Genomic DNA, 23,307 nt, shown 5'->3' with positions numbered 1-23,307 from the left:
CCAAACGACTATTTACGTTCCCTCTTCAGGAAGGAGCCGGTCCTTTTTCCCTAATGACGTGGTTGGGAGCACCTCATTTATTTCTTTAATACCTCCTCCTGGTAAAAAATGACCCTATTTGCTGAATCAAAAATTGCGACACGTGATCTCAAAAAGAAGAAAGGCCACTTGGAAGCTGACCGTCCCGGCAGATGTGGAACGAGTGTGGAGCTCGGAGGCCCGCTGGGCTTGCACCGGGCGCTCCTGCCCCGCGGCCTCGGCTCGGTCCCCGGGCAGCTTCAGCGCCCAGTGGAGAATGAATGGGAGTGAGTAAATGAATGAATGGGAATGAGTGAATGAAAGAGGTCCGCAGGGAGTTTCTCGCGGGGGCGCGCCTCGGGCCCGTTGCCGAAGGCGGCAGCCTTCCAGGGCCTGGGCTTCAGCCAGCGTTCGGTGCCCGGCCGGCCGGACCGAGGTGCCCCGGAGCCGGTCCCGTCCCGCGCCCAGCTCCCCCGGGCCCGCGGTGGTACGCGCCACTCAGCGCTCCCGAAGCCCGCGGACGCCGGCAGTCTTGAATGGAAGGTGCCGAGGCCGGAAGTGGAAGGGACCACTCGGGAGGACGAGGAGGGGGTACGAGCGCTTCGCGTCTTCATTGAGGAACCGACGCGGTGAACATGGAATTCCATGTGCGTCTTATGTAAAGAGAGCGACGGGCGCTGCAGCCAATGGACACGCGGTGCTCGCAGGTCCGGCCCCCCCGGTATGCAGATGAGGCTGCGCTTCGGCCAATGGCGGCAGCCGGGGGCGGGCGCGGCGCGCGCAGTCACGTTTTCCACTATGTGACAGCGGCGGCGGCGCTGCGGGCTACGGGCGGCTGGCGGCGGCGGCGGCGGCGGCGGCGGCGCGGTGGACCGACCGACTCGCGGACGGACGCGCGGACCGGAGGGGACGCGACTCGGTGAGGGCGCGGCGCGGCGCGGCGGGCGGGGTGGGCAGACGGGCCGGCGGGCGCCAGGCTGGGGCGCGGGCAGCGGTCCGGCAACCTGGCTGGCTGGTTACGTAACCGCCGGGCCTGGGGTCCGGCGGACGGGCTCCCGGCGGGCGGCGGCGGCTCCTGCAGACCACGGAGGCGTGATCCCAGGGTTTTCTGCCACGTGACTCCTTCTCCGCTTAAAACCCGCCTGGGGGGCGGTGGGGTGAGTGCTGTTATCCCCCTTTTCCAGATGGAGAAACCGAGGTCCAGAGAGGTTAGGTAACTTGTGTAAGGTCATGGAGCTACTGGGTGACTACCACACGGGACTGTCCTTCTCTAGATGATTTTCTTTGGACCCTCCCACTCCTCCCTGCGCCCCATGGAGAGAGGGCCCAGGAAGGCTAAGGCAACTGAGGATCAGTGCAACTGTCCCAGGGAAGATGCAGGACCCCCGGAGGGAGCCGGTTTCCTGCTCTGAGGCCAGAGAGCCAAGTCTCAGGCTGGGGAAGGGCCACTGATGGGCACTGGTCTAGGAGCGTTACCTGGACAGTCCTGTGGACTGGGTGAGCAGAGAGACAAGAAAGTTCCTGTTCCAAGCCAGGCCTAGAACCCTGTGGGCAGGGAGGTCCCACCCAAGGTTCACCCCCTTTGCCTCCCCTGGACCTCCCTGTATTTATTCCCTCACCCCAGACTGAGTAGAAGGGGGTCCCACTTTGTGATGCAGTAATCACACCATCTTTTGAGGGTGTACCTTGGCTGCCAAGGCCCAGACATGGACCAGGGGCGGGTAGTGGCCTGCTTAAGTGCTCCAGGAAGGCCAGGTAAGGGATGAGAACCCGGTTGCCAGAGTTTCTGTAACCTACACAGAAGAAAGCAGTTTGGAAAGCTGATTCATACAACAGAGCCAGAAGGTACCCTGGAAATCATCCAAGGTAATACCTTGGCTTGACAGATTAGGAAACTGAGGCCTTGATACCTGCTGGGCACACACTATGGCAGGACCGGGCCCAGGCCCTGGTTGTCTCCAAGGTCCTTCCATCATCCCGTGGGTCTTGCTCTGGGTCAGGATGAGCTTCAGAGGTTCTGCGAAAGCCTGCAACTGGGTGCTGAATCTGAGTGGGCTAGAATTTGGGGAGGGAGCCCCAGGTCCCCCAAATGTCAAGAACCCCAGCACCATGGCAGAAGCTCCTCAATGAATCCTGCTCACCTCCTGTGTCTGACACTGGGGGCCACTGCCTTCTCCCTGGCTGCAAAGGGGAGACACCCCACCCTCTAGCCCCATTTGGGGTTTCTTCCCCGGGCTGGGTTTGGCTGAGAATGAACAGGGCTCTATCTGAGGGCTTTAATTGGAAATTTGAGTTCATACATACAAGGTTAATCACTTCTTGTAAGGTGTATGAGTAAAATGAGGAAAGGGGCTCCTCTTTTCTTAAGTGGAAGCTATGTGATATGCCAGCACCGGGATGGCACTGTGGGTGTCCACAGTTATCTGTCACCAGCATCTTGGTGTGATTCACTGGTACAGAACTAATGCAGCCTGGCTTTCTGTGGAGGCTGGGGTGCTGGGCAGAGAGGGGTGACTCAGCCACTGCTCTGGGCCTCAGTTTCCTCGTCTGCACGGCAGGGCTCAGATTGGGCAATCTCCCGGGCCTGTGTCCACGCCCAGGTTTTTGGATTCTGGTTACTCTATGGATGATTTCCTCAGGCCCCTGCGCAGGGGACAGAGGTGTCTGATGTGCCTTTAGATCACATAACGTTCCCCTGGGAGGTGCGTCTGCCATGCTTCGAAGGAAGTAGGAAAGGTTCCCCTCATTTGCGCTGTTTCTCATGCACACACTCAACTTTCAGAAAAATACTGGTGGGCACGGCTCTTTTTTTAAATGGTGATGTAACTTCACCGGGCCTCAGCAACCACAGGCTCTGTCGGGTCACTGAGTGGCTGGCAGGACCTCTTGGCATTTAGTCAAAAGAAGAGAGGGACACTGAAAACTGCCTTCTTGGGCAAAACTAAGAGGAGACACATAACCCTCCACAGTGCATCTGCTCTGCGCCCCCACCACCCCCGCCCCCTGGGAAGCTGGCCCACCTGCAGACCCAGCAGAGAGTCAGGGGGTTCTGGACAGGAGCCTCCGCCCCCTGAGCTACGTTTTTAGCCTGTGGTTTGAACTCTCTAAGCCCCACGTCTGTAACAAGCTTGTTACTGTGCTTCCTAGTCTAGATGGAATCAGAAGCAATAGGTGAGCGGGCAGCAAGGACCGGTCACGGGCATTATCAGAGGCGGGCAGCGGTGGAGGGGGTGCCAGTCCTGAGTGGCCCTGCAGCCTCCGGGGGCTCCTGCTGGGCGACAGGGAACAGTGGGAACAGCTCAGGTGTTCACGGGCACCCAGAGTAGCTCCTTCCCTAGATACTGAGGCCAGGAAGCTGACGTTTTTGCCTTATCGCTGTTTGAAATCTCACGCTTATGCGTATTTGAGGCTTTGGAAACAGAGTTGAGAGAATCCAAAGGAGTCTTAGTGAGGCCGAGACATGCATCTCTCCTGCCTTCTCCCCTCCCATATTTGGATGGCGTTTTCCTCGGTTACCCAGCTGTTGCCATGGAGAGCGCGGGTGTTTATTTAGCAGGACAAACATTTTCTCCAGATTACAGCAGGCTGGCCTCAGGGAATTGGCTCCTACGAGGAAGGAGCAAACATGTTACAATATTTGGGGCTATAAAATACCGTGGGGTCTGAGACACAGAGTCCAGACTATGGAGCCCTGTTCTGTAAAGTGTGAAAACAGACAGAATTCACCAGCCTGTCAGAAGTCAGGCTGGTGGTAACCCTGGGGGTGCATGATGGCTGGAGGGCCGCCAGCAGCCTCGGGGGGACTGGTAGGGTTCTGCCTCCAGAGCTGGGTGCTAGATACACCAGTGTACTCAGTTTGTGGACATAGATCAATTGAAGACTTCTCTGGATCTTATACTTCTGTTTCAAAAAATTGATCCCCTCAAGCAACTGAACCACACATACACTGACTTCTGATTTCCACAAAGAAATGCGGTCACAGGCAGTTGAGCGTGAGAAGCCCTCACCTGTCCCGGAGTCCTGGCGGTGGTAGTGTAGGGTGGAACCGAGGACCAGGCTGTGCTTTTCATTCCCAGTGTTTTCCACTATTGATCACGGAAATTATGAATACATGAGAAAGTAGAGAGCATGGCGTAATGAGTCCTCATGAACTCATCGGCCGGCTTTAACGAGCTGGCTCTCAGCCCCGCTCCTTCCATGTCCCTTCCCACTTCCTCCCCCTCCTGTATCATTGGGAGGCCCGCCCCAGACTATGATCTCATTGTGGACTGTACTTTCTAAATGTTCCTCTGTCCAGTCAAGGCAACCCTCACTGGCAAGGCGTGGTCACATGACCAGCAGCAGGGTCCAAGCTTAGCTCCTTCCCTTCATTCTGTGCATTCTCTGGGGCAGAGCCAGTGGGCGGACGTCCGCACAGGGGGCAGCCAGCGGAGTCTAGGGACAGGTGCACCCCAGCTTCCCCAGCAGCCCCCTTTTCAGCCTGGCTGTCCTTTCCTTTCTGGGGCCCCTGGCGCCCCAGACTATGAGCACCTCACCCCGGGGGTGGAAACAGGTTTGCCCAGGGGTCCCCGGGGTCCTGGCAGTGCTGGCGCAAGCCGCTGCTCCGTAAACCTTTGTGGAAGGCAGGAGGCAAAGCCTGCTTTGATGAGCAAGTTGGTTTTGTCAACTTGGCAAAATAAGGTCAGTCCATTGGAGCCAGTGGTGCTGAGCGATGCAGTTTCTGGAATGATGAAGTTTCAGGTGGTTTGGTTGGTTGGTTGTTTCACATTTCTGCCATGCTTGTCTGGCCCTCTTTGCAAAGATTTATCTTCTGCCTAAGGTAATCTTGTGACTTCTATTCAATGACTCCTACTCAGACTTGCTCCCAGGGTCTGGGAGGTGGCAAAGCCGGGAGTCCTCTGAGGAGCTGAGAGACAAGCCCCTGGGGTGTGCGTGGAAGCAAAGCGTGTGATGCCTCCTCCCAGGAAATGTCTTTATTGCCTGAGTTGGGGGTGGCTAGCTGAGCTCCTTGTCCTTTAAATACAAGCCAGAGACAGCTCTGGTGGCAGTGAAATATCTTCTTTAAAAAAATTATTTTGTTACCCCATCTGTTTTCCTGTAGTGATTGGCAGTGATGATAAAAGCTAAGCCTTTGTTGGCCACAACTGCATTCCAGACACTTGGCACAGATTGTGTCACTGAACTCTCCCAGCAACCCCCGAGAGGCAGGGGTGCTGCCACCTGGCTACAGAGGAGAAAGCAAGGCACAGGAGGCTCAGGGACTTGCCTGAGATCACAGGGCCAGGAAGCAGCGGAACCCGCTGATGCCCTTACCATCCAGGGCGGCTCACGTAACCCCTCAGCCTTCACATCTCACTCACAGAGGCTGCTTGTGTGGGGAGGGCTGTGGGATGAGACGGATGGTGTGCAGGGTCCTGGGGAGGGAGAGAATGCCCTCACCCCCTCGGGGCAGCCCCTTGGCAGCTCTCCTGAACTGGAGACCCCGAGAGGTCTCCTTGCTCCCACCTTGTGTCCACCCCATAACCCTGCTAGAGTTTAAGTCAGATCTTGTTGCGCAGAACTCAGTTTCCCATCTCACTCAGAATAAAGCCAGAGTCCTGGCTCTGCCCCGTGGGGTGCCCCATATCACCCTCCTCTGCCTTGCCCACTCTGCCCCAGACTGCTCCATCGTCCTCAGATGCCCCTGCCTCAGGACCTTTGTTCTTGCCCCCACCCCGGCCTAGAATATTCTTTGTCCAGCACCTTCCTGGCCCACTCTCATTCTCTTCAGTCTGTCTTCACTTGGGTTCTCTTAAAAGCAGAATCTGGGCTGGCACTTAAGGCTGGAATTTCACTGGGAGGTACAGTCTCAGGCAGCAAGAGTGAGGGAATAGGCAAGTAGAGAAGGCTGGGGTGCAGGCTGGTCTCTCAGCGCATGGGGGCCTCATCAGAAAGGACGACGACAAAGAAGGATACAAAGAGCTTTGAACTCCATCCAAGGGAGGGACGGAGGAGCGGGTTTACCTGCTGACCTGTCCCCTCTCCCATCCCCCACGGCCAGCGTTCACCCCGGGACAGTGTGTTCCCCCTCCGGGCCAGTTGCTTCACCGGGCCTTTTGGCAGCAGCTGGGGCGGCAGGGGCCCACCCCCATCGTGTGGGGCTTCATCCAAGGCCATGCGTGGCCAGCACGGCCAGAGCCCCTGGGCTGCCTCGGGTGTGAAGCCGTGAGGAGCAGGTGAGTGGATACCCAGCCGTGGCTGCAGGCCTGCGAGAGAATAAGGTCCAGGGGCTGTGAATCAGCACCACACTCGGGGGCTCAGGCACAAGGTCGGATGTTGCCGGTACACTCGCCTTCTCTGGTGGCACTCTCGGCCTCTCCCGCGCAACACCGCCTCATCCCCTGCTCTGTTGCTTTCTCCGTAGCGCTTAGCATTCTTCTGCTGTCTGTGCCATTCCCTTGTGGACGATCTGTTTTCCCCACTGGAACGTAAGCTCAGGAGGGCCGGAAGGATGTCCTTCCCATTCTCTGACGTCCACCAGCCCGAAGCGCCATGTGCTGAAGCAGTGAGCTAATCAACGGAAGACAGTGTCCAGCCCTGCCTATGTGCTGTCTCTCCCACTGTTGTTGTTCTTTATTATTCTGTAACTTGTTCGTTTGTGTCCTAGAATCTCCTTCTATCAGTGTGTCTTGTCTCCCTGTCTTTAGTAGGTACTTAGTATCCCCTAGCACAGATGTCCCAGGCTTTATGTTGTTAACCACACTGGGGTGCTGGGCTCTGGGGATGCAGCACAGGACAACTAAAGCTCCAGCACATCAGGGTGGAGTCCAGCGGTCAGCACCATGGAGGACGGGAAGCCAGGCAAGGGGTGTGGGGGCAGGTAGGGGAGAAGTCAGTGCTGTTTGTGCAGGATGGACAAGCTGTCTGCGGGATGAGTCCCGTGGGCACCAGGGAGCAGCAAGTGCAAAGTCCCTGGGGTTGGAGCTCAGTGTCAGGGCCGAGGAGGCAGGCCACAGCAGGAGATTCTCAGGAGGCAGCCAGGGAGGCCTTGTAGAGCTGCAGACCCTCGTACAGACCGGGGCTGTGTTCTGAGCCAGGGGGAGCAGAGGACTGGGGTGGGGCCAGGTGAGGCACAGCCCCCGTTTGGAAGTCGAGGCTGGCACTGGCCAGGGTGCCCATGGTGGATACGGTGCCTGAGATGGGATGCCAGTAGCCTCCCTGCAGATGGTCCACTGGCAGTTCTGTCACTCCGTACACCATGCTCATGGGCCTTTGTGCGCGCGTACAGGCATTCCTGGGGAGTGGAGGGGCCTCCTAGCAGGGGGAAGGGTGAAGCTTATAAATGGTCCTGAACATGCCCAGAGTCCCGTCCAGAAAGACCGTTAGTGACCACAACACACAAAGTTCCCCACCTTGTGGACACTGGATGCCATCAGTCCTGTTAATTTTTGGTGACCTCATTCTTTGCGTTTTACTCACGAGTAACGAGGTTGAGCACCTCTCCAGGTTTATGGATCTCTGGTGTTTTCCTTTGTGGGGACAGCCCATTGTTAGTCTTTGGTCTCTTTCTTTCTAAAAGTGAGCACTTTCCGTGCTCTCACGCAGTCAGCTAGAACATCCCTGAAACGTTAAAAAAACAAACAAGCAATCCAACAAAATGAAGACTGGGGAGTAGACTTGCTTGTTTTGTTCCTGACTTTGGTCAGGTATTTTGCTTTCCTGGGGCTTTGGCTTCTCTGTGAGTCAGGACCCTGGCTACCTGCTGCTGTCTAAAGCCATGATGAGCAGGTGACAGCTGTGGAGACTATCTTCTGCGTATCAACTCTGTGGACTGTATCTTCTGCTCAGGACTCGGTGACTTCCCATCCTTTGTAGGTAACCTGTTTGTTTTTCCTGTTTGGATGTGGGTAGAGTTCTTTTTCCCCTTGAAAATATCATTTTACATCGGGACATCTCTAGGCTTGGATTTTCACGTACCTTTGCGTGGTGTTCAAGGAGTCCTTCGACCGGCGGTTGCTAATCTGTCTTCGGCCGGGATGGTCTTCTTGGTGTGTATCTTTCATGAGAGTCTCTGTTTGACTGGTGTGGTGTCTCTTCCAGAAAGAGCTATTACCCGTGGGTAAAAACACGGCTCTGATGTTGTTGCTCTTTACCTTGGTGCTTTTCAAAGTTCCCTGCGCTCATGCTCTGCATTTCTGAGGCCATCTTCTTCGTTTCCGACTCTGGACTTGGTCTTTCTGATTCTCTGCTCGAAGGTGGCATATTCATCTCACTCTGTGGCTTCTGCTCATCCTTCATTACTTATTTCCTGGAATCCACCATTTCTCGATTTTTATTTGTGCTACAAGAGTAAGTGCCGTCCTAAGTCTGCTGGTTCCCCATGCCATGCAGGTGCATCCCTCTGGTCTTTGCTGCGCATCTTTTCAGGGGACTCATGTTAGCTTTTTCCCATTGGTTGGTTCATGAACAAGACAAGGCCTACTGAGACCTGTTGTTTTCCAGAGAGTAGTGTGGTTGGATTCTCCGGGGGTCCCCATCTTCAGGAGCAGGTAGGGGCGCGGGATCCAGGGCTGTCACCTGCCTTGTGTGGCCACTGACCTGTTTCCTCATCCACAGGCTAGAACAGACAACGGTATGCTATGTCGTATCCAGTGGTCAGTGATCACAGGGTTACGTGGAACAGTGAGTGCGTGTGGTTGTCACGGTCAACCAGGTGTCTGGTCTGTTTCTCAGAGCACGTGGAAGCTGTGGAGCACATTCTGCCCCTGGAGACTCAGCTCAGTCAGGGCACTGCTGCTGGGCCCTCCGATCTTCCATCCCCTGCTCAGTGCCCCAGGCTGGCTTTCTGGAACGGAGCCAGTGGGTCCCCTTGCTTTCTGGCTTCCTGACCACTGAGGTCAGGAGGAGAGAGAAGCCAAGGGTTTACACCCCCCCCCAGCTCTGTTCCCCCAAATTGCAGGTTGTCTGGGTTCATTTGGTTTCAGTAACCCTTCTTCCTGCCCTCCAGGACCAGGGTAATAACAGCTTCCCCCCTCCTATACCTGCCTAGCTTCCAGGCTCAGACATCTTTTGCTTCGAGCTGGGACCCTGAGGAGACACCATCCTGGGTCCTCCTCTCCTGGGGACATCTCTCTCCCCATCCTTGGCTCCTGGGTAAACCCCTCCCACCTTGCCTACGCCCCGTCTGCTTGTCCCCATGGCTGTCTCCCGGAATTACTGCAGAAGCCTTGGGGCTGGTCTGGCTCTGACTTCAGCCCCTCTCCACCCTCTTGCCCCTAAACGCCAAAGTTAAAGTTTCTACGTAGCACAGTGGTGAGGACCTGTCCAGATGCAACCAAGTTCGTTCATCTGGTACTGGCCTGGTGCTGCCCCCACCCCTGCTCCCCACTAGCACACCCCCCCTCCCGTGCTGCTGTCAGGGCTCCCACCCACTCGGCCCTCCTCATAGGGCAATGCCTGCTTCACAGCCTCCTCTCTCCCTGAAGTCTCCCCTGCCCACAGCCTGGTCTTGGGGTTCCCCCTGCATACAGCCTGCGCTTGGGGTCTCCTGCAGCTCGTGATGGCCCAGACTTCTTGGGGAGAAGACCTCCCCATCAGCTGGGGAGATTTGTAAAATGCAGGTTCCTAGGCCCTGCCAGCCATTCAGTGGGAATCTGCGTTTTCCCCAAGGCTCCCCACGTGCTGGGAGGTGCTCACTGATGCTCTTGTCACCTCCGACTAGGCCATCAGCGGTTTGATGCCTGGGGGCTGTGGCCACGGGATTCATCTGCCTTCCTAATTCATGGCAGCTAAGAGCTCATGAGGAGGAAGAAAGAATACCATGATTGGCCCTGACTGGTACAGACCCTGACGTGAAAACAGGTTCCAGCACACATTCCATGCAGTGGCTGTGGGACCCCCTGCACTCGCCAAGGCCTGACGACACTTCTCTCTTTCCCAGCTTCGTTGTGGAGCCAACATGAACAGATATGCCAAGTACCCGCCCAGCCGCGGTCACCCCACCCAGGAGCCCGAGGAGCCCCGGGGAGCCCCACTCCAGGAAGATGTGCACATGAGCAGCGGCTCTAGCGGAAATGAAACCAACGAGAACCGCTCTCCGGGGCCGGACTCGCGGGGCGGCGAGCAGCTGGGGATGCTGGTGGGGCCGCCCATCGTCCCCCCGGGGTAGGTGGGGCCCTCGGAACGCTGAGGCCGGCCGCTTGTCTGTTTTCTCAGCATCTCATCCTGTTGTTTGATAGCTTTTGCGGTCTTTAAATCATGATTCCCCTGTTTTTCAACACTTAAAAAAAATCTCATTAACTGAGAACTAAAATTTACTATAGTGATGCTGCTGTTGACGTTGACTCTCTGATTGCCGATAGATAGATACCGAATGAGTATAGCAAGATCTCGGGAGCAGACAAGCCTGTGGCCCTGCTAGCAGCCGGGGTCTATAGAAAATGAACCTGCTCTGTCAGTCCTTCAACCGGTACCTAAAACTTGAAAGTTTTATGCTCCGGCTTTATCTTAACCTTGTATTTTTCGTAATTGTCTTACTACGTGTGGGATAATCTGGATTGTTGTCCCTGGTTGGATGAGGGGATGGTTGGAGCATGCAGTCCTCTGAGTCTGGCCTTTATTTCTCGTGCTCACAGTCCCGATGCCTTTGGCCTCATGATGGCCAAGTCCAAACACAGCACGTCTGCAAGCAGCTGCAGGTAAGGCCAGTCACATGTCCCTTGATTTACGGCCTCAGAGAAATGGAGATTTGTTACTAGAGGTTAGTTTCGGGGTAATGTGACGTTTTGCAAGCCTCCGCTAGAACCTGTTGGTCTGTGCACCTGTCTTGGTTGTGAGCCGGCCGTGCCCTCTCAGACACCAGCTGCTCAGGGCCCCTTACGATGCCGGGATCTGGAGCCCCTCCAGCCCCGTCTGCACAGGTCTTGTCTGCATCCTAGACATGTTCATCTGGAACATTCCTCCCCCTTTTTAGGTGTTGGTAACAAAGGTATCCTTAATTTCACGTCCACAGACATTTCCTCTCTCTCTCTTTTTTTTAAAAGGTTTTATTTATTTGCGAGGGAGAGAGAGAGCATGAGCAGGGGGAGGGCCAGAGGCAGAGGGAGAAGCAGGCTCCCAGGGAGCCTGACTCGGGGCTCGATCCCAGGACCCCGGGATCATGACCTGAGCCAAAGCAGATGCTTAACCGACTAAGGCACGCAGGCACCCCCCACAGACATTTTCGTATCACTACAGGGGCAAACTCCAGCTCTGAGGCCTGGGTGCGTGGGCACCTGGCTGTCTCATCCTGACACCTGATTTCTAGCATTCTTTCTGCACCCTCTGCTCTAAACAGGAAGGGCCCACCTGTTTTGTCTTCTTCCCATCTCTGTACCCTTAAGTAGAGAGGTCCTTCTTATAAGTCTTTCGTGTCTGAGGTCTTGCTGTGTTCCTCATTCGCATTCCTGCCACAGGAAACCAGTTTGCTGTCCTCTGTCATTTCCATCACTCGATCCTTTTCTGTCGGACACAGGGCAGGAAGGCACAGTCCTAAGGGGCAAAGCCCAGCTCCAGCCTGGGGGTGCAGAGAGCCCAGGGGAGGGACTTCTGCAGCCCTCAGCTGGGCGAGCGCAGTGGTTCTCAGCTGGAGCATTCCGTCTCCCCACAGGAGATGTGTAGCAGCATCACGAGACATCTTTGGTTGCCACACTTGGCGAGGGTGCTTCTGGCCTCTGGTGGGGAGAAGGCCAAGGATGCTACACGTCCCGCAGTGCTCCACAGAGAACCACACAGACCGAGACATCCTAGTGGCCTGGTTGAGAAGCAGGACTAGAGGCGCAGGAAGGCAGAGTCAGGAAGCTAACGTGTGATCGCCTCTTTCTTTAATGCTCTAACAGTGAGTGGTCCACCAAAGCAGATGCGCACAAGGAGCTGATAAAAACACTGAAGGAGCTGAAGGTGCACCTGCCAGTAGACAAGAAGGCCAAGGGGAGAGCCAGCGTGCTGGCCACCTTGAAGGACGCGCTAAGGAGTGTGAAGCAGGTGAAAGGTACGTCAGCCTACGTATTTGTTCCGGACTTGTAGAGATAACTTGGATTATGTCAACTTTCTAAAACCCAACCCAGAAATTGCAGAAGGAAATTCTAGAAGGCTTAATTCTTTACAGCTTTTCTATTGTACTTGACTTCTGGAGAAAAAAAAAAAAAAGAAACAGGTAGAAAACCAGCTGATAAAAAGGAATGTATTTATGGCGTAAAGGTTTTGTGCTCTGGGCTGGGATCAGGTCATGGTCAGGAGAGCCCAGCATCCTCCAGGCTCAGGCCGGAGTTGAGCTGGAGTTCACTGAAATGTGTGAGCAGCTCGGCTCGGAATTTAAGCAAAACATCCCACAGTGTTGAGCTGAGGGCTGGTCGCTCCTTTGAAAAATAACAAGAGGAGATACCAAGGAGGCTGTTGCCAGACCTTATCCTTCCTTACAGGACAATACTTTAGCGCTCCTACATTTAAGACCTTGGGCAGTCTGTTTCTTGTTTGTCTAGAAAGGCGTGAATTTCCATCGAGGTTTTCTTCCACTCAGGAAGCCATGCAGAGCGCCTTCTTCCATCCCTGGTGCACAGTCGCAAGACCTCCACGAGCCACATTCCGTTCCCGTTTGTGGGCATGCTTGGACCTTATTATTAGGTGACAGAATATGTAAGAGCTTTTAGGACTGTCCGTGTTCTAGACTAAGGCTTTCACCTGAGAACACGTGTGCAAAAGTCTTCGTAGATGCAGTGCAGAAATCTATGAACAAACACTGCAGTGTCCAACGTATTTGCATCATCAAGCTCAGACGCTTGACATTTCAATAAACTCCAAGCCCCTTAAATAATTTCCAACAGCACCGAGTCTTCCTTCACTTGCTGCTGCAGCTGGACCCCCGCTGAGCAGGTGCTCTGTGCCCCCCCTCCCTATCTCCTGGGTTTCAGGTAACTGCAGGTGCCTCTGACTCTAGGACAGGTAGGAACACACTGCCGTGGAGGTGGTACCAGCATTTCTAGTGAACCAAGAACTTGACTCCTGGGTGAACTCTTCTGCAGACACCCATCCCTGGGGGCTTGGGTCGTGACCCCTGCATTTGGGGTCATCTCAGGATGCTTTAGCTCTAGGCGGTCAGAAAGTTCCGTGCAGCCTTGCCTTTCGGTCTGTTGCTGGGAATGGGGATGTGAGCTTTGAGAGTTTTTAAGTTTCCTCCAGTGTGTCAGAGGAAGCAGCAGGAAGCTTGGAGGGAGTATCCCCATGTGCATTCCTGATCTTACAGCCGCAAACACTCAGGTGAATCCTTTCTCATTACACGGGAAGGAGTGTAATGAGTCCACCCCCTCCTGCACTTTGAGGAATTTCTTAGCTGTTTCGGTCCCTTCTGACCAGCAAGCAGAGACAGAAGCCAGGCCAGCATCTCATTAGGACAGACGAGGGAGCTGTCCTTTCCCAGCAGGTGTGGGAACCCCACCCCTGCTCTACCTGCTTTACCAGGGGGTATGCGTTACACGCACGCTGAGGTCCCAGTGGACTCCACACATTGGAAACATGGGTAAAGGCAGGAAAGTTGTGAAGGCTGAGATAAAGGTCAAACAGTGGGCTTTATTCTGTGATCATCAGTTACTCTCAAGCTTACCAGCAGGGCAGGGCTTCTCACTAATAATGATGGATACAAAGCCATATTTCAAATAGCCTTCGTATCTTCTAATGTTTGGGCAACGTTTGTCAAAAGGGCGACTTTGCCTGCCTGGTGTATTCTGGTGGGGAGAGCTTGTGCCAAGCATGGAGGGCTGGGCTCTGCTGTGTGCTGGCGTGCAGTGGCCTTCTGGGTGCCCTCTGCAGCCCCAAGTTTCTCTGCAGGCTCTTGTTTAAGGCTGTATCTGTTTGGTGAGGGTTAAAACAGTAAAAACAGACACCGTGCCCGGCCAGCCCACCCAAGGACGCTCACAAACTGCAGGGGGAGGAGGTTCTCTGAGGGACAGGTCTGCCAGCACCCCTCCCTGGGGACTGCCTTGGGTGCTGGGTGGGCAGCCCCATGATAGTGTGCCCTCAAAAGCTATATCCAGGGATGAGGGGCACTGGTCGCAGGCTCTGTTGGGAGCAGTCTGCTGCAGTGTGGTTTCTCGCGCCTTGTGTTTTTGAGCAGGGGATTCTGTCTGGATGGGAGTGTCTGCCACACCGCCGAGGAGCAGGTTTCCCAAGAGGAAACGTCAGCGTTGTGTCATGATTAAAGATCTTGTGGGCAAAGTGAGGGTTAGGTGGAACTGTGTGTCCATATTATTTAAAATAATGTGCACTTACCATTTAAAAAAGTTCTGTAATCAAAGGTCTTCGGATTTTTGAGGAAAACTAAAACATTTCTGTTTGCTTTGCCTTCACATTTCTCTGTTCCGTTCTCTGGGCGTCGCAGGAGGATAGTGTGCATAGCCCCCTTTCTCATGAGAAGAGTAGAGCCCCCAGCACAGGGAGGTGGGGCCGTTTTCATGCGCTGCCTTGGTCTCTCCTGCAGCCAACGAGGAGTATTACCAGCTGCTCATGTCCAGTGAGAACCACCCCTGCAGAGCCAATGTGCCCTCCTACACCATAGAAGAGATTGAGAGTGTCACGTCCGAGTTCATTGTGAAGAACGCAGTGAGTGTCTGACATGAGTGACATCTTCCCCCAGAAGGCTCACCTTCAGCCAGTGGCTTTATAGCAACAGAGTTTGGAATTTCTGGAAATAAGCTCCTACCTTAAAACAACAGCATAAAGTCTGTGATTCACATGGAGCAGTTGTGTTGCAGACTCCTGCTGTTTTCCATGAGACTTCCTTCTCTCATGGCCGATCCACCCCCAAACTTTGCATGTGTAGGAGCGAGCCTCACCTTGACCGAGCAGTGACCAGGGGACCTTAGGCTCACTTTGGGGGGGAGGCTGGGATTTGAACTCAACTCATGAAGACTCCAAAGCTTGTGCATTTTTAAGTACCCCATAAGGGTGGGGCGCCCTTGGAGTTCTAGGGGAAGGGAAGCGAGTTGTCCCTTCCCCTGTGTTCCTACTTCTCAGAGAGCACAGGGCAGGTGGGGACCCAGACCTACTGGAATCGTGGCAAAACTGATCTGGAGAGTGGGGCGCCCTGATCCCTCCCATCTCCTTCCTCCAGCACCCCTGCTGCAGCTGAACCCCCTGGGAGCTCTGGGCCAGGGCTCAGGCCACTAGCCAGCAGGGCAGGACCCGGGTGGCAGCCCCCCCACCTCCACCCCCGCCCCGCGCACCCTGGGAGAGAGGTTTGTGGCTGCCGGCCCGGGTGAGGGGCGGGGGCTGGAGGAGGGGGCCCACAGGCCTCCCCCAAAATCTGTGCCCCTCAGGGAGGGGCAGGCTGTCCTCACGCAGCTGCTGCTTCCTTCCAGGGTATGTTTGCGGCCGCCGTGTCCCTGGTCACCGGGAAAATCCTGTACATCTCTGACCAAGTTGCCTCCGTGTTTCACTGTAAAAGGGATGTCTTCTATGGCGCCAGGTTCGTGGAGTTCCTGGCGCCCCACGACGTCCGCGTGTTCCACGCCTCCACCACGCCTTACAGGCTCCCGCCCTGGAGCGCGTGCGGCGGAGCAGGTGAGGGCCTGGGGCCGTGGCCGAGCACGGCTGCCTGCCTTGTGGGCCCGCGGCATGGGGAACGTGGGGGCTGCTGCCTTCCCAGGGCGGGGGCTGGGCTGGCCCGGTGCAGGGGCGCAGCCCAGCTGCCCTCTGCCGGAGCCTGGAGCCCGGCCGGCGCCCCTGCCCCACGGCTGTCCCAGCCCAGAGATGGAAAGCTGCTTGTTCAGGATAAACTGAGAAGAGTAGTCTTTTCACAAATTCCGGAGAGGGAAACCCGTTTCAGAAGACTTTAAGAAACGTTAGGCGTTTTAGAAACGAGGCTGTTGTGAGATGCTGGCATTGGGCGTGAGCCCGCGGAGCGCGGGGACGGCGGGCGGACGGAGGCCAGGCCCTGCTTCCTCTGCGCTTACGTCGGGGTGACCGGGAAAGCGCTCCTCCCCCTGGCCGGGCGCAGCTTGGTGCAGGTGGGCGGCGACGTCCTCCTGTGCCTGTGCTCAAACCAGCAGCTTTCCAGGCGCGTCAGGTTCCTGTCTGCACGGCGGCCGCTGCTTCGGGGCCGCAGGGCGTGCGGTGTGTCCACTGCGAGCTCCGCCTCGCGTCCGGCTCCTGGGCCCGGCCCGGCCTGCCCTGCTGCAGCAGCCGGCCTCTTGCAGTTCTCCGCAGCGTGTCCTCGGCCCCCTCCACCCCCATGACCAGGAGACTTGGGGTCCGGAAGGCTGGAAGCTCTTACCGTGGCCAGTGCAGGCCTTGCCCATAAGTGGGTGCAGGAGGGATGGTTGATCAGATGAGTCTCAGCAGAAACGTGGCACAGGATCCTGGCGGAAGGTACCAGACCAGCTCAGGCCTTCCCTGCAGCCACCCCCCCACCCCCCGCCCCACGCTTTCAGTGAGCAGGGAGGCCAGCAGAAGCCCGCTCTTGACGTGTGAGTCTGGCAGCGTCTGTCTGCCTGCCCCTCACTGGGCTCTGGTCACTCGGAGCTGAAGGTGAACGAGTGAGCAGAAACGCTCAGCAGCCAGGAGAGGTGACGGGAAACAGTGGGCCTGGGAGTCACCCCAGACAGGCGTGACCTCAGTCATGAGGCCACATCACCCAGAACTAGTCCCTGTTTTGCCCTTGGCTCAGGGGTCCACATCTCTGCTCACATCAGATGCACCTCACCCCCGCTCCCACCGCCTCCTGGATCGTGGGTCCCTCTCCGCCGCGTGCTCCCCACATCCTCCTGCTCGTAGTCGGCAGCCGGCTGGGCCACCACTCAGCCACCGCCCACCGCCACCACCACGGTTCCCTGACTGTAGCTTCCTGACAGCAAACAGCCTGGGCGTTTGCTTTAGGGCTGACTCACAAAAAGAGATGCTCGCTTTTGGTTTTGGATGTAGAGCCGCCCGCCTTCTCCCAGAATTCCTAGCCAAGGACTGTCCACAGTCAGGTCACTAAAGCTTGCAGTGCATGTCACGAGAACCCGTAGGTCACTGCGTGGAAGGGCCATCACTCCGCACGTGGGTTCACAGCACGGACAGGCCAGCACCGTCTGCCTGGGATGGTTGCCACTGAATTTTTGTCTGAATGAAAAAGAAGGACCAGGTGACTTCTTCGGGGCCTTTCCAGGCCGGCAATTTTATACCATTTTCCCTAACTAGTGATTTCCTACTTCTCTTCCTTCTTTTGAATAGAGGAAACTTTATGTGAAAGATCAACGTCTAAGATTTCTTTTTAAAAAAATCCTATATTGTGAAAACACCATTTCCTCATCTCTGATGATGCCTCCCGAGTGACCTCGTACTTTTGCTAGGTGTTTCAGATTTCTAAGTAGGTTAATATTTTAGCAAAAAGTTTGATGTAAGCTTTGAAATTACCTGAGCTGCTTCTATTAGAACTGAATATCCCCCAAAATACATAGGTTGAAATGTTTAGGGCTTTACATGCAAAAATTCTGCCCAGCAGTACGTCTCCCAGAGTTAAATTGTTAATTAGTTGGTGTGTTTGTGGCGGCCTGTGAACCATTTCAAAACTGGTAAACTTCTGGCACTAAGCTTTTAGCATTCCGTAATTTGGTACGTGCTGCATTCGTGAAATAGGCTTGATTTTAGTCAGAACTGTAATAAATGCTAAGGGCTTTGCTTTGTGTTTGCGTAAATATGCATTCATGCCCTGACTCTGGATTCTGCTGCTTCTCTGTAGCTTGGGGGAAATAGAGTGCGCTCTGTACTGTGTTGTGCACTCGGATGGCTGACTTTGGGCTCTCTCTCTTAGATTCGTTTACTCAAGAATGCATGGAGGAGAAATCTTTCTTCTGCCGCGTGAGGTAAGCCTGGGACAGGCACAAACATTTTCTCCTGAGCACCTCTTGTGAGGGTGAGGAGATGTAGGAGTGGCCCCCCCCGACCAGTTCCTTCTGGGCTGTGACCCCCTGTGCCCCTCTGCACCTCTGCTCTTCAGGGTAGAGGCTCTGCAGGAGCACCCCCTACCACGCAGTGGGCATATTCCTAAAAAGTCTGTGTGAAAACACCATTTCCATAAGCTGATTTAAAATGTGCACAAGGCCTTAAGACAGCCTGGTCAGCAGTGGGGTGATTTCACTGCTCCTCAAGAAGAGCCTGGGGAGCCTAGACTTGGTGTCTGTCACCCAGGAAGCTGCCCGAGGGCCACTCCCTGGGAAGGCATCTCCCCCAGGGAGGACCCAACAGGCACATGCAGCTTTGTTCAAGTGTGCATTTTCCCAGGGAGAGCCCACAGCTTCCCCAGCAGCAGGCTTTTTGCCTGAAACAAGGTGACTGAGCGTCCAGCTGCAGGGTCAGGAGTGACCCCTGGCCAGGTCCTGGCGCTCTCAGAAGCTGGGGCCTCACCGGTGAAGCAATGTCCTTTTCCCGATTGAAATGCTCTAGAGAAGGGCTCCTGGAAGACCTCCCACTGCCCAAGGCTGTTCACTCTTTGGTCTGCCCTGAATGCCGTGGCGATCTGAGTGACCAGGGCGGAAGCCCGGTTCGCAGGCCCAGGCCAGCACACCCAGCTTGGTCCGGGTCCCCGAGCGAGGAGCCTGGCTTTGTGTCGCAGGCCTCTGTACTGCTTTGGGAACAGCCACTACTGAGGGAGAGGTGACTAGCAAAAAAGGACAATTCCTTGTGTCATAATTGCAAACCTCTGACCGGGCCTTCCTCCGCAGTGTTGGGAAGAACCACGAGAGCGAGATTCACTACCGCCCGTTCCGCATGACGCCTTACCTGGTCAAGGTGCGGGACCCGCAGGGAGCCGGGGGCCAGCTGTGCTGCGTGCTGCTGGCCGAGAGAGTGCACTCGGGCTACGAAGGTAACTGCCCGCCCAGGTGGGCACAGGCTCCATCTGGTCCCTCGGTGACGCCCCTGCTTTACACCTCATGTCAGTAAGGCTGCCGGCCCTGGCCTCAACCCCCAGCCTTGGCCAGAGTCTCCGTCTCCCTCTAGACGCACACCGACCTCTGTCACCTGGCCCTCCCCACAGCTGCTGCCAAACCACCGCCCCGCGTCTGTTACCGGGTCCGGGTGCTGGCATCTCCCACCCGTGACCAGCCCGTTGCCGTGACCTGGGTGCCCTGCCCCCTTCCCCAGCCACTGCTTCCCATCTGTTGGTGAGAATGGCCCTCACCACCAGGTCCCCAAGCCCCTCCCACCCCCATGCACCCCCATGCCTGGAAGAGTGCAGGGGCACCCCCACCTGCTCAGAACCCAAACCATGCCCCTCCCGCCCCACCTCGGCCCATCGACCTTCCACTGCTTTCCCCGTCCTCTCCACACGGTCTGGCTCCTGCCGGCAGGCTGGCCCCCCGACTCGCAGTCTTCGCTCCCGCTCGCTCCTCCCCTCCTCCGTGTGTAGAAAGCCGCTCATCCCCGCAGGTTCACCCCACCACGTGTCCGTCCCCGGTCCTACCAGCTTCTCAGGCCACCCCCTCCCAAAAACCTCACCAAATCTGGACTTCCCCTGAAGCCCAAGGAGCCCCAAGGCACTCAGCCACCCTGATTCTGTCCTTCTGGCGACCCCTCCCACTGAATGGCACTGTGACATGGTCCTCCTGCGGTACTGGCCACTGTACCTGGCATGGAACCTTCCTCATCCTGGCAACTCGGCCACGCTGACTTCAGAATTCTCAGAGGGCAGGCACTGTCTGTAGCTACTGAACCACAGGGACCCAGTTCTGTCCATGTTTCATTGTATTCCTAACCTTGTCTCAGTGGTTAACGAGGTCATTTCTTAAAACTGATGGAAATTTTTGGTGAGTTCGTTCATATAGCATAGTCTCTTCCAAATATTCAATAAAGATTTAGAGGGGTTACTTAGATTTCAACAAGTTACTCCTCAGTATGATCTGAGTCTCCTTCAAGGACGAAGCTTTGGAATTTTGAGTGTTTTGTCCATGAATTTGGTGGTTGAGGGAAATTCTGGGTAGATGATTTCCTTAATGCAAATTACTCTACCACCTTTGCCCACCCTAGAAACTGTGAAGTCCCAGTGCAATGACATTTGCTGAGAATTTTGAATCTAAATACTTAACTCATTTTTTAAAAACAATTTGTTCAGCTCACTCTCGTTGGATCTTAAAAATATCATGAAGTTGGCCTTCCAGCATGATTTTGCTGAGAGAAGCTTATGCATCACCACACAGTTCTGTGAATGTGGCAATCCTCAGCTTTCTAGACCAAACCCACCCAGAAGGAAGTTGAGAAGGCTGGCTGGCGGTCATCTAGCGTAGGGTCTGCTTCCCGTGCAGTGGGCTCTGTTGTAAAGGGTCCACTTGTTAATTTTCTTCCTTCACTGCCCATCCATCTGAATCTACGTGGTATTTTCTAGTAGCTATAATAGAACTGTGCTAAGTGTGCATTTCTTAGAATCAGAAACTTGTATAAAATTCTATTCTTTCAGCCCCTAGAATTCCTCCTGAAAAGAGAATTTTTACGACCACACATACACCAAATTGTCTGTTCCAGGACGTGGACGAACGGTAAGCACGCTGTGGCGCTGGCCCGTCCGCCGGCCCCCACTCTTGCATGGGGCTTGTCTTGGAGTCAGTACCGTAACCTTCGTTTCAGCAGACTCAGTCACATGCTGCTTAGCGTTTCATCATGATCTTAGTGGTTACTTGGTGGCCATTAAGTAAAGCTCCATGAATGTTTGTGATTTTGACATTGAAGCTACGCAGCTAAAGTGAAGCCTGTGCGTTGGTTTTACTTAGGTGATAATCCACAACAATGTTGAACTGTAGGCAATGAAATAATTCTGGAATTGCACTAAAAATCTCCTGAGATGTGAATGTTGTGTAAATGGGGCATTCTGGGGAGCTGGTAATTGTTCTCATTGAGTCTGTCTGTATTATCCTATTGAAACCCATTTCAAAATCGCACATGAGCAAAGGATGGTACAGCCAGGGACAGTGTGCTTGGGACAGTTAGGACTGAAGCTGGAGACACCATTGGCAGGATCCCAGCAGAGATGTGTCTGCCAGCCTGTGTACCACAGACTGCTCCCACGGCTGGGGGCGGGGGTCACCTTGTTCCTGCCCAGAGCGTCGCTCAGTCTCCTGCCCAAGGCGCTCTAGCTGGTGCAGATGGTGCTTGCTGGAGTTGGGAGCACTGCCATCCTGAGAGCATTCTGGGTTGGCCGGCTTTGGGCCAAGTCCCGTGGAGCACCTTCCCCCAGCTACCCCAGCATGCAACAGGAAATGCTGCTGGCTGTGGGCAGGGGTGGGGAAGAGCTTTCCTCAGAAGACCCACTGGAAGTGGACCTAGACGTACTAGCACTCTGGCCTTTCTCAGATGGGCCAGGGTGGCCTCCACAGATACTATCGAGGATCCAGTCCACCCCACTGCCTACACCTGGCCCGGGGCCACCAGGTACCCACCCTGGACACAGGCCACGGAGCTTCCTGGGAAAGAGTTGCTCCCAGGCAGCCAGGGAAGCATCAGCCTCCTGCTCCGGCTGCTCAGGGGTGTTCCGCTCACCACCTGTGGCAGAACCGCCAGAGATGGGGTTTCAAGGTGCAGGTTCCTGGGCCCCACCCAGCCCTCTCCAGCAGGGTCTTGGAGGGTGGGCCCGGGGAGCTGCATCCTTTTTTTTTTTTTAAGATTTTATTTATTTATTTGACAGAGAGAGAGAGAGCGAGAGAGGGAACACAAGCAGGGGGAGTGGGAGAGGGAGAAGCAGGCTCCCCACGGAGCAGGGAGCCCGACACGGGGCTCGATCCCAGGACCCTGGGACCATGACCTGAGCTGAAGGCAGATGCTTAAGGACTGAGCCACCCAGGCGCCCCAGGGGAGCTGCATTCTTAAAGCAAACCCAGGATAATTTTTTATTCCTCCACAAGTCTGAGAACGCCTGCCTGCAAGCCACCACAGACGTCACTCGTGTTCAGGAGTTAGTGAGCCGGCACACGTGGTGTGGGGCCCACGGTCTGCACAGCCTTCCTTAGCGAAGCCCTGTAGGTGGCCCAGCCCACGGAGCACAGGACAGCTGGGCAGGTGGCCAGGACTCCTTCCTCCCCTCTCCCTCCCTTCCTCCTCCCCTCCCCTCCGCACCTTCCCTTCCTCTCTCCCTCTTCCCCCTCCTCCCCCCCCCCCCTTGCCAAGCCTGGACCTGAAAGGGCGCCCGGAACATTTCGTACGTCCTGTCAAAGGAAAACACGGGCCTGGAGAGAGTGTATTTTGGACCAGGAAGAAAAAATCAAATAATAACACTGGGCCCACAAGACAGTTCCATTCTACTGGGAACGAGCAAGCTTCACTCTAGAGACTTGGAGAATGTCCTTGCACTTGAGCAGAAGAGTTTGAGGGAGCATCAGTTCAGATGCAGGAAGACTGGCCACCAGGGGGAGGCTGAGACGCAGCTCAGAGGAGGAACAGTGGCCGAGTGGGCAGAGGACGCCTGACACGGAGGCAGAAGGGGCACCCAAAAGTTCACCCCCAAACCTTCTCCCAGCAGCTGCGGGAGAAGAGCAAAGGCACCCAGCCTGCATTGACCCCGCGGGACTAGACCCAGTGGCCAAAGTAATAGGAGAAGGGAACCCTCTGCAACTAGAAAGGAGGCACACAGAGTTTTCCAGAATCCAGGCAACACTTAAAAAAAAAAAAAAAAACATGCCAGCCACGTCTGGCCGAACTTACAAATGACACGAAGAAAGAAAAGATCTGAAAAGAGGAGCAGCAAAAACATGATCATGACTTATACCTTCAGGAGCTAAGCCCCAAGCCTGTACTGGGCCGGGCCTGATAGGGCCTAGTTTTCTATCACAGACCCATGGGGGGACTTTCGTTTGCTAATTAATTGAAAGACTGTTCTGTTAGCCTAATTCCCAAACCTTGATCTTTGGAGAATTTGGAGTCTGTCTCTTTTTCCCAATGAGCAAGAGGGCTCTTGGAGATGGTCTGCTGCCCAGCCTGGAGGAGGCAGTGTTCTGGAGTGTGTCCTGAAGGGCAGCCATGGGGCTGAGGCTGGGCAGGAGCTACAGCTGAGCACCTGTGTGTGTGCTTGCCTTGCAGGGCGGTCCCCCTCCTGGGCTACCTACCTCAGGACCTGATCGAGACCCCCATGCTCGTGCAGCTTCACCCCAGTGACAGGCCTTTGATGCTCACCATCCACAAAAAGAGTAGGTCCCCTTTTCATGGTAAATACTGAGGTCAGCACCCAATGTAGACAGGTCACATCGGTTACCAGCATGTGGGGATGGGTGCCCTGGCTCTGTGCCTGAGCCCTAGCTCCATCAGTCAAGAGTAGTC

The 23,307-nt window shown here is 55.4% G+C and overlaps 1 protein-coding gene across 1 annotated transcript in view; it reads left to right on the top strand.

The window, feature by feature from the left end:
- Positions 1-882: 882 nt before the first annotated feature.
- Positions 883-23,307, top strand: part of PER2 (period circadian regulator 2) — a 39,280-nt gene continuing 16,855 nt past the window's right edge. Inside the window, 9 exon segments of the mRNA XM_027591138.2 lie at positions 883-937; positions 9,938-10,161; positions 11,874-12,025; positions 14,507-14,628; positions 15,387-15,588; positions 17,822-17,873; positions 18,732-18,874; positions 20,462-20,540; positions 23,071-23,177. Of these exon segments, the coding sequence (XP_027446939.2) occupies positions 9,956-10,161; positions 11,874-12,025; positions 14,507-14,628; positions 15,387-15,588; positions 17,822-17,873; positions 18,732-18,874; positions 20,462-20,540; positions 23,071-23,177 (1,063 nt within the window). The 5' untranslated portion in view covers positions 883-937; positions 9,938-9,955.

The sequence above is a fragment of the Zalophus californianus genome, chromosome 3 (genome assembly GCF_009762305.2).
Source record: "Zalophus californianus isolate mZalCal1 chromosome 3, mZalCal1.pri.v2, whole genome shotgun sequence".
In the NCBI taxonomy this organism is placed as follows: Eukaryota; Metazoa; Chordata; class Mammalia; order Carnivora; family Otariidae; genus Zalophus; species Zalophus californianus.
Note: the sequence above shows the minus strand (reverse complement) of the source record. Positions and strands in the feature narration are given on the sequence as shown.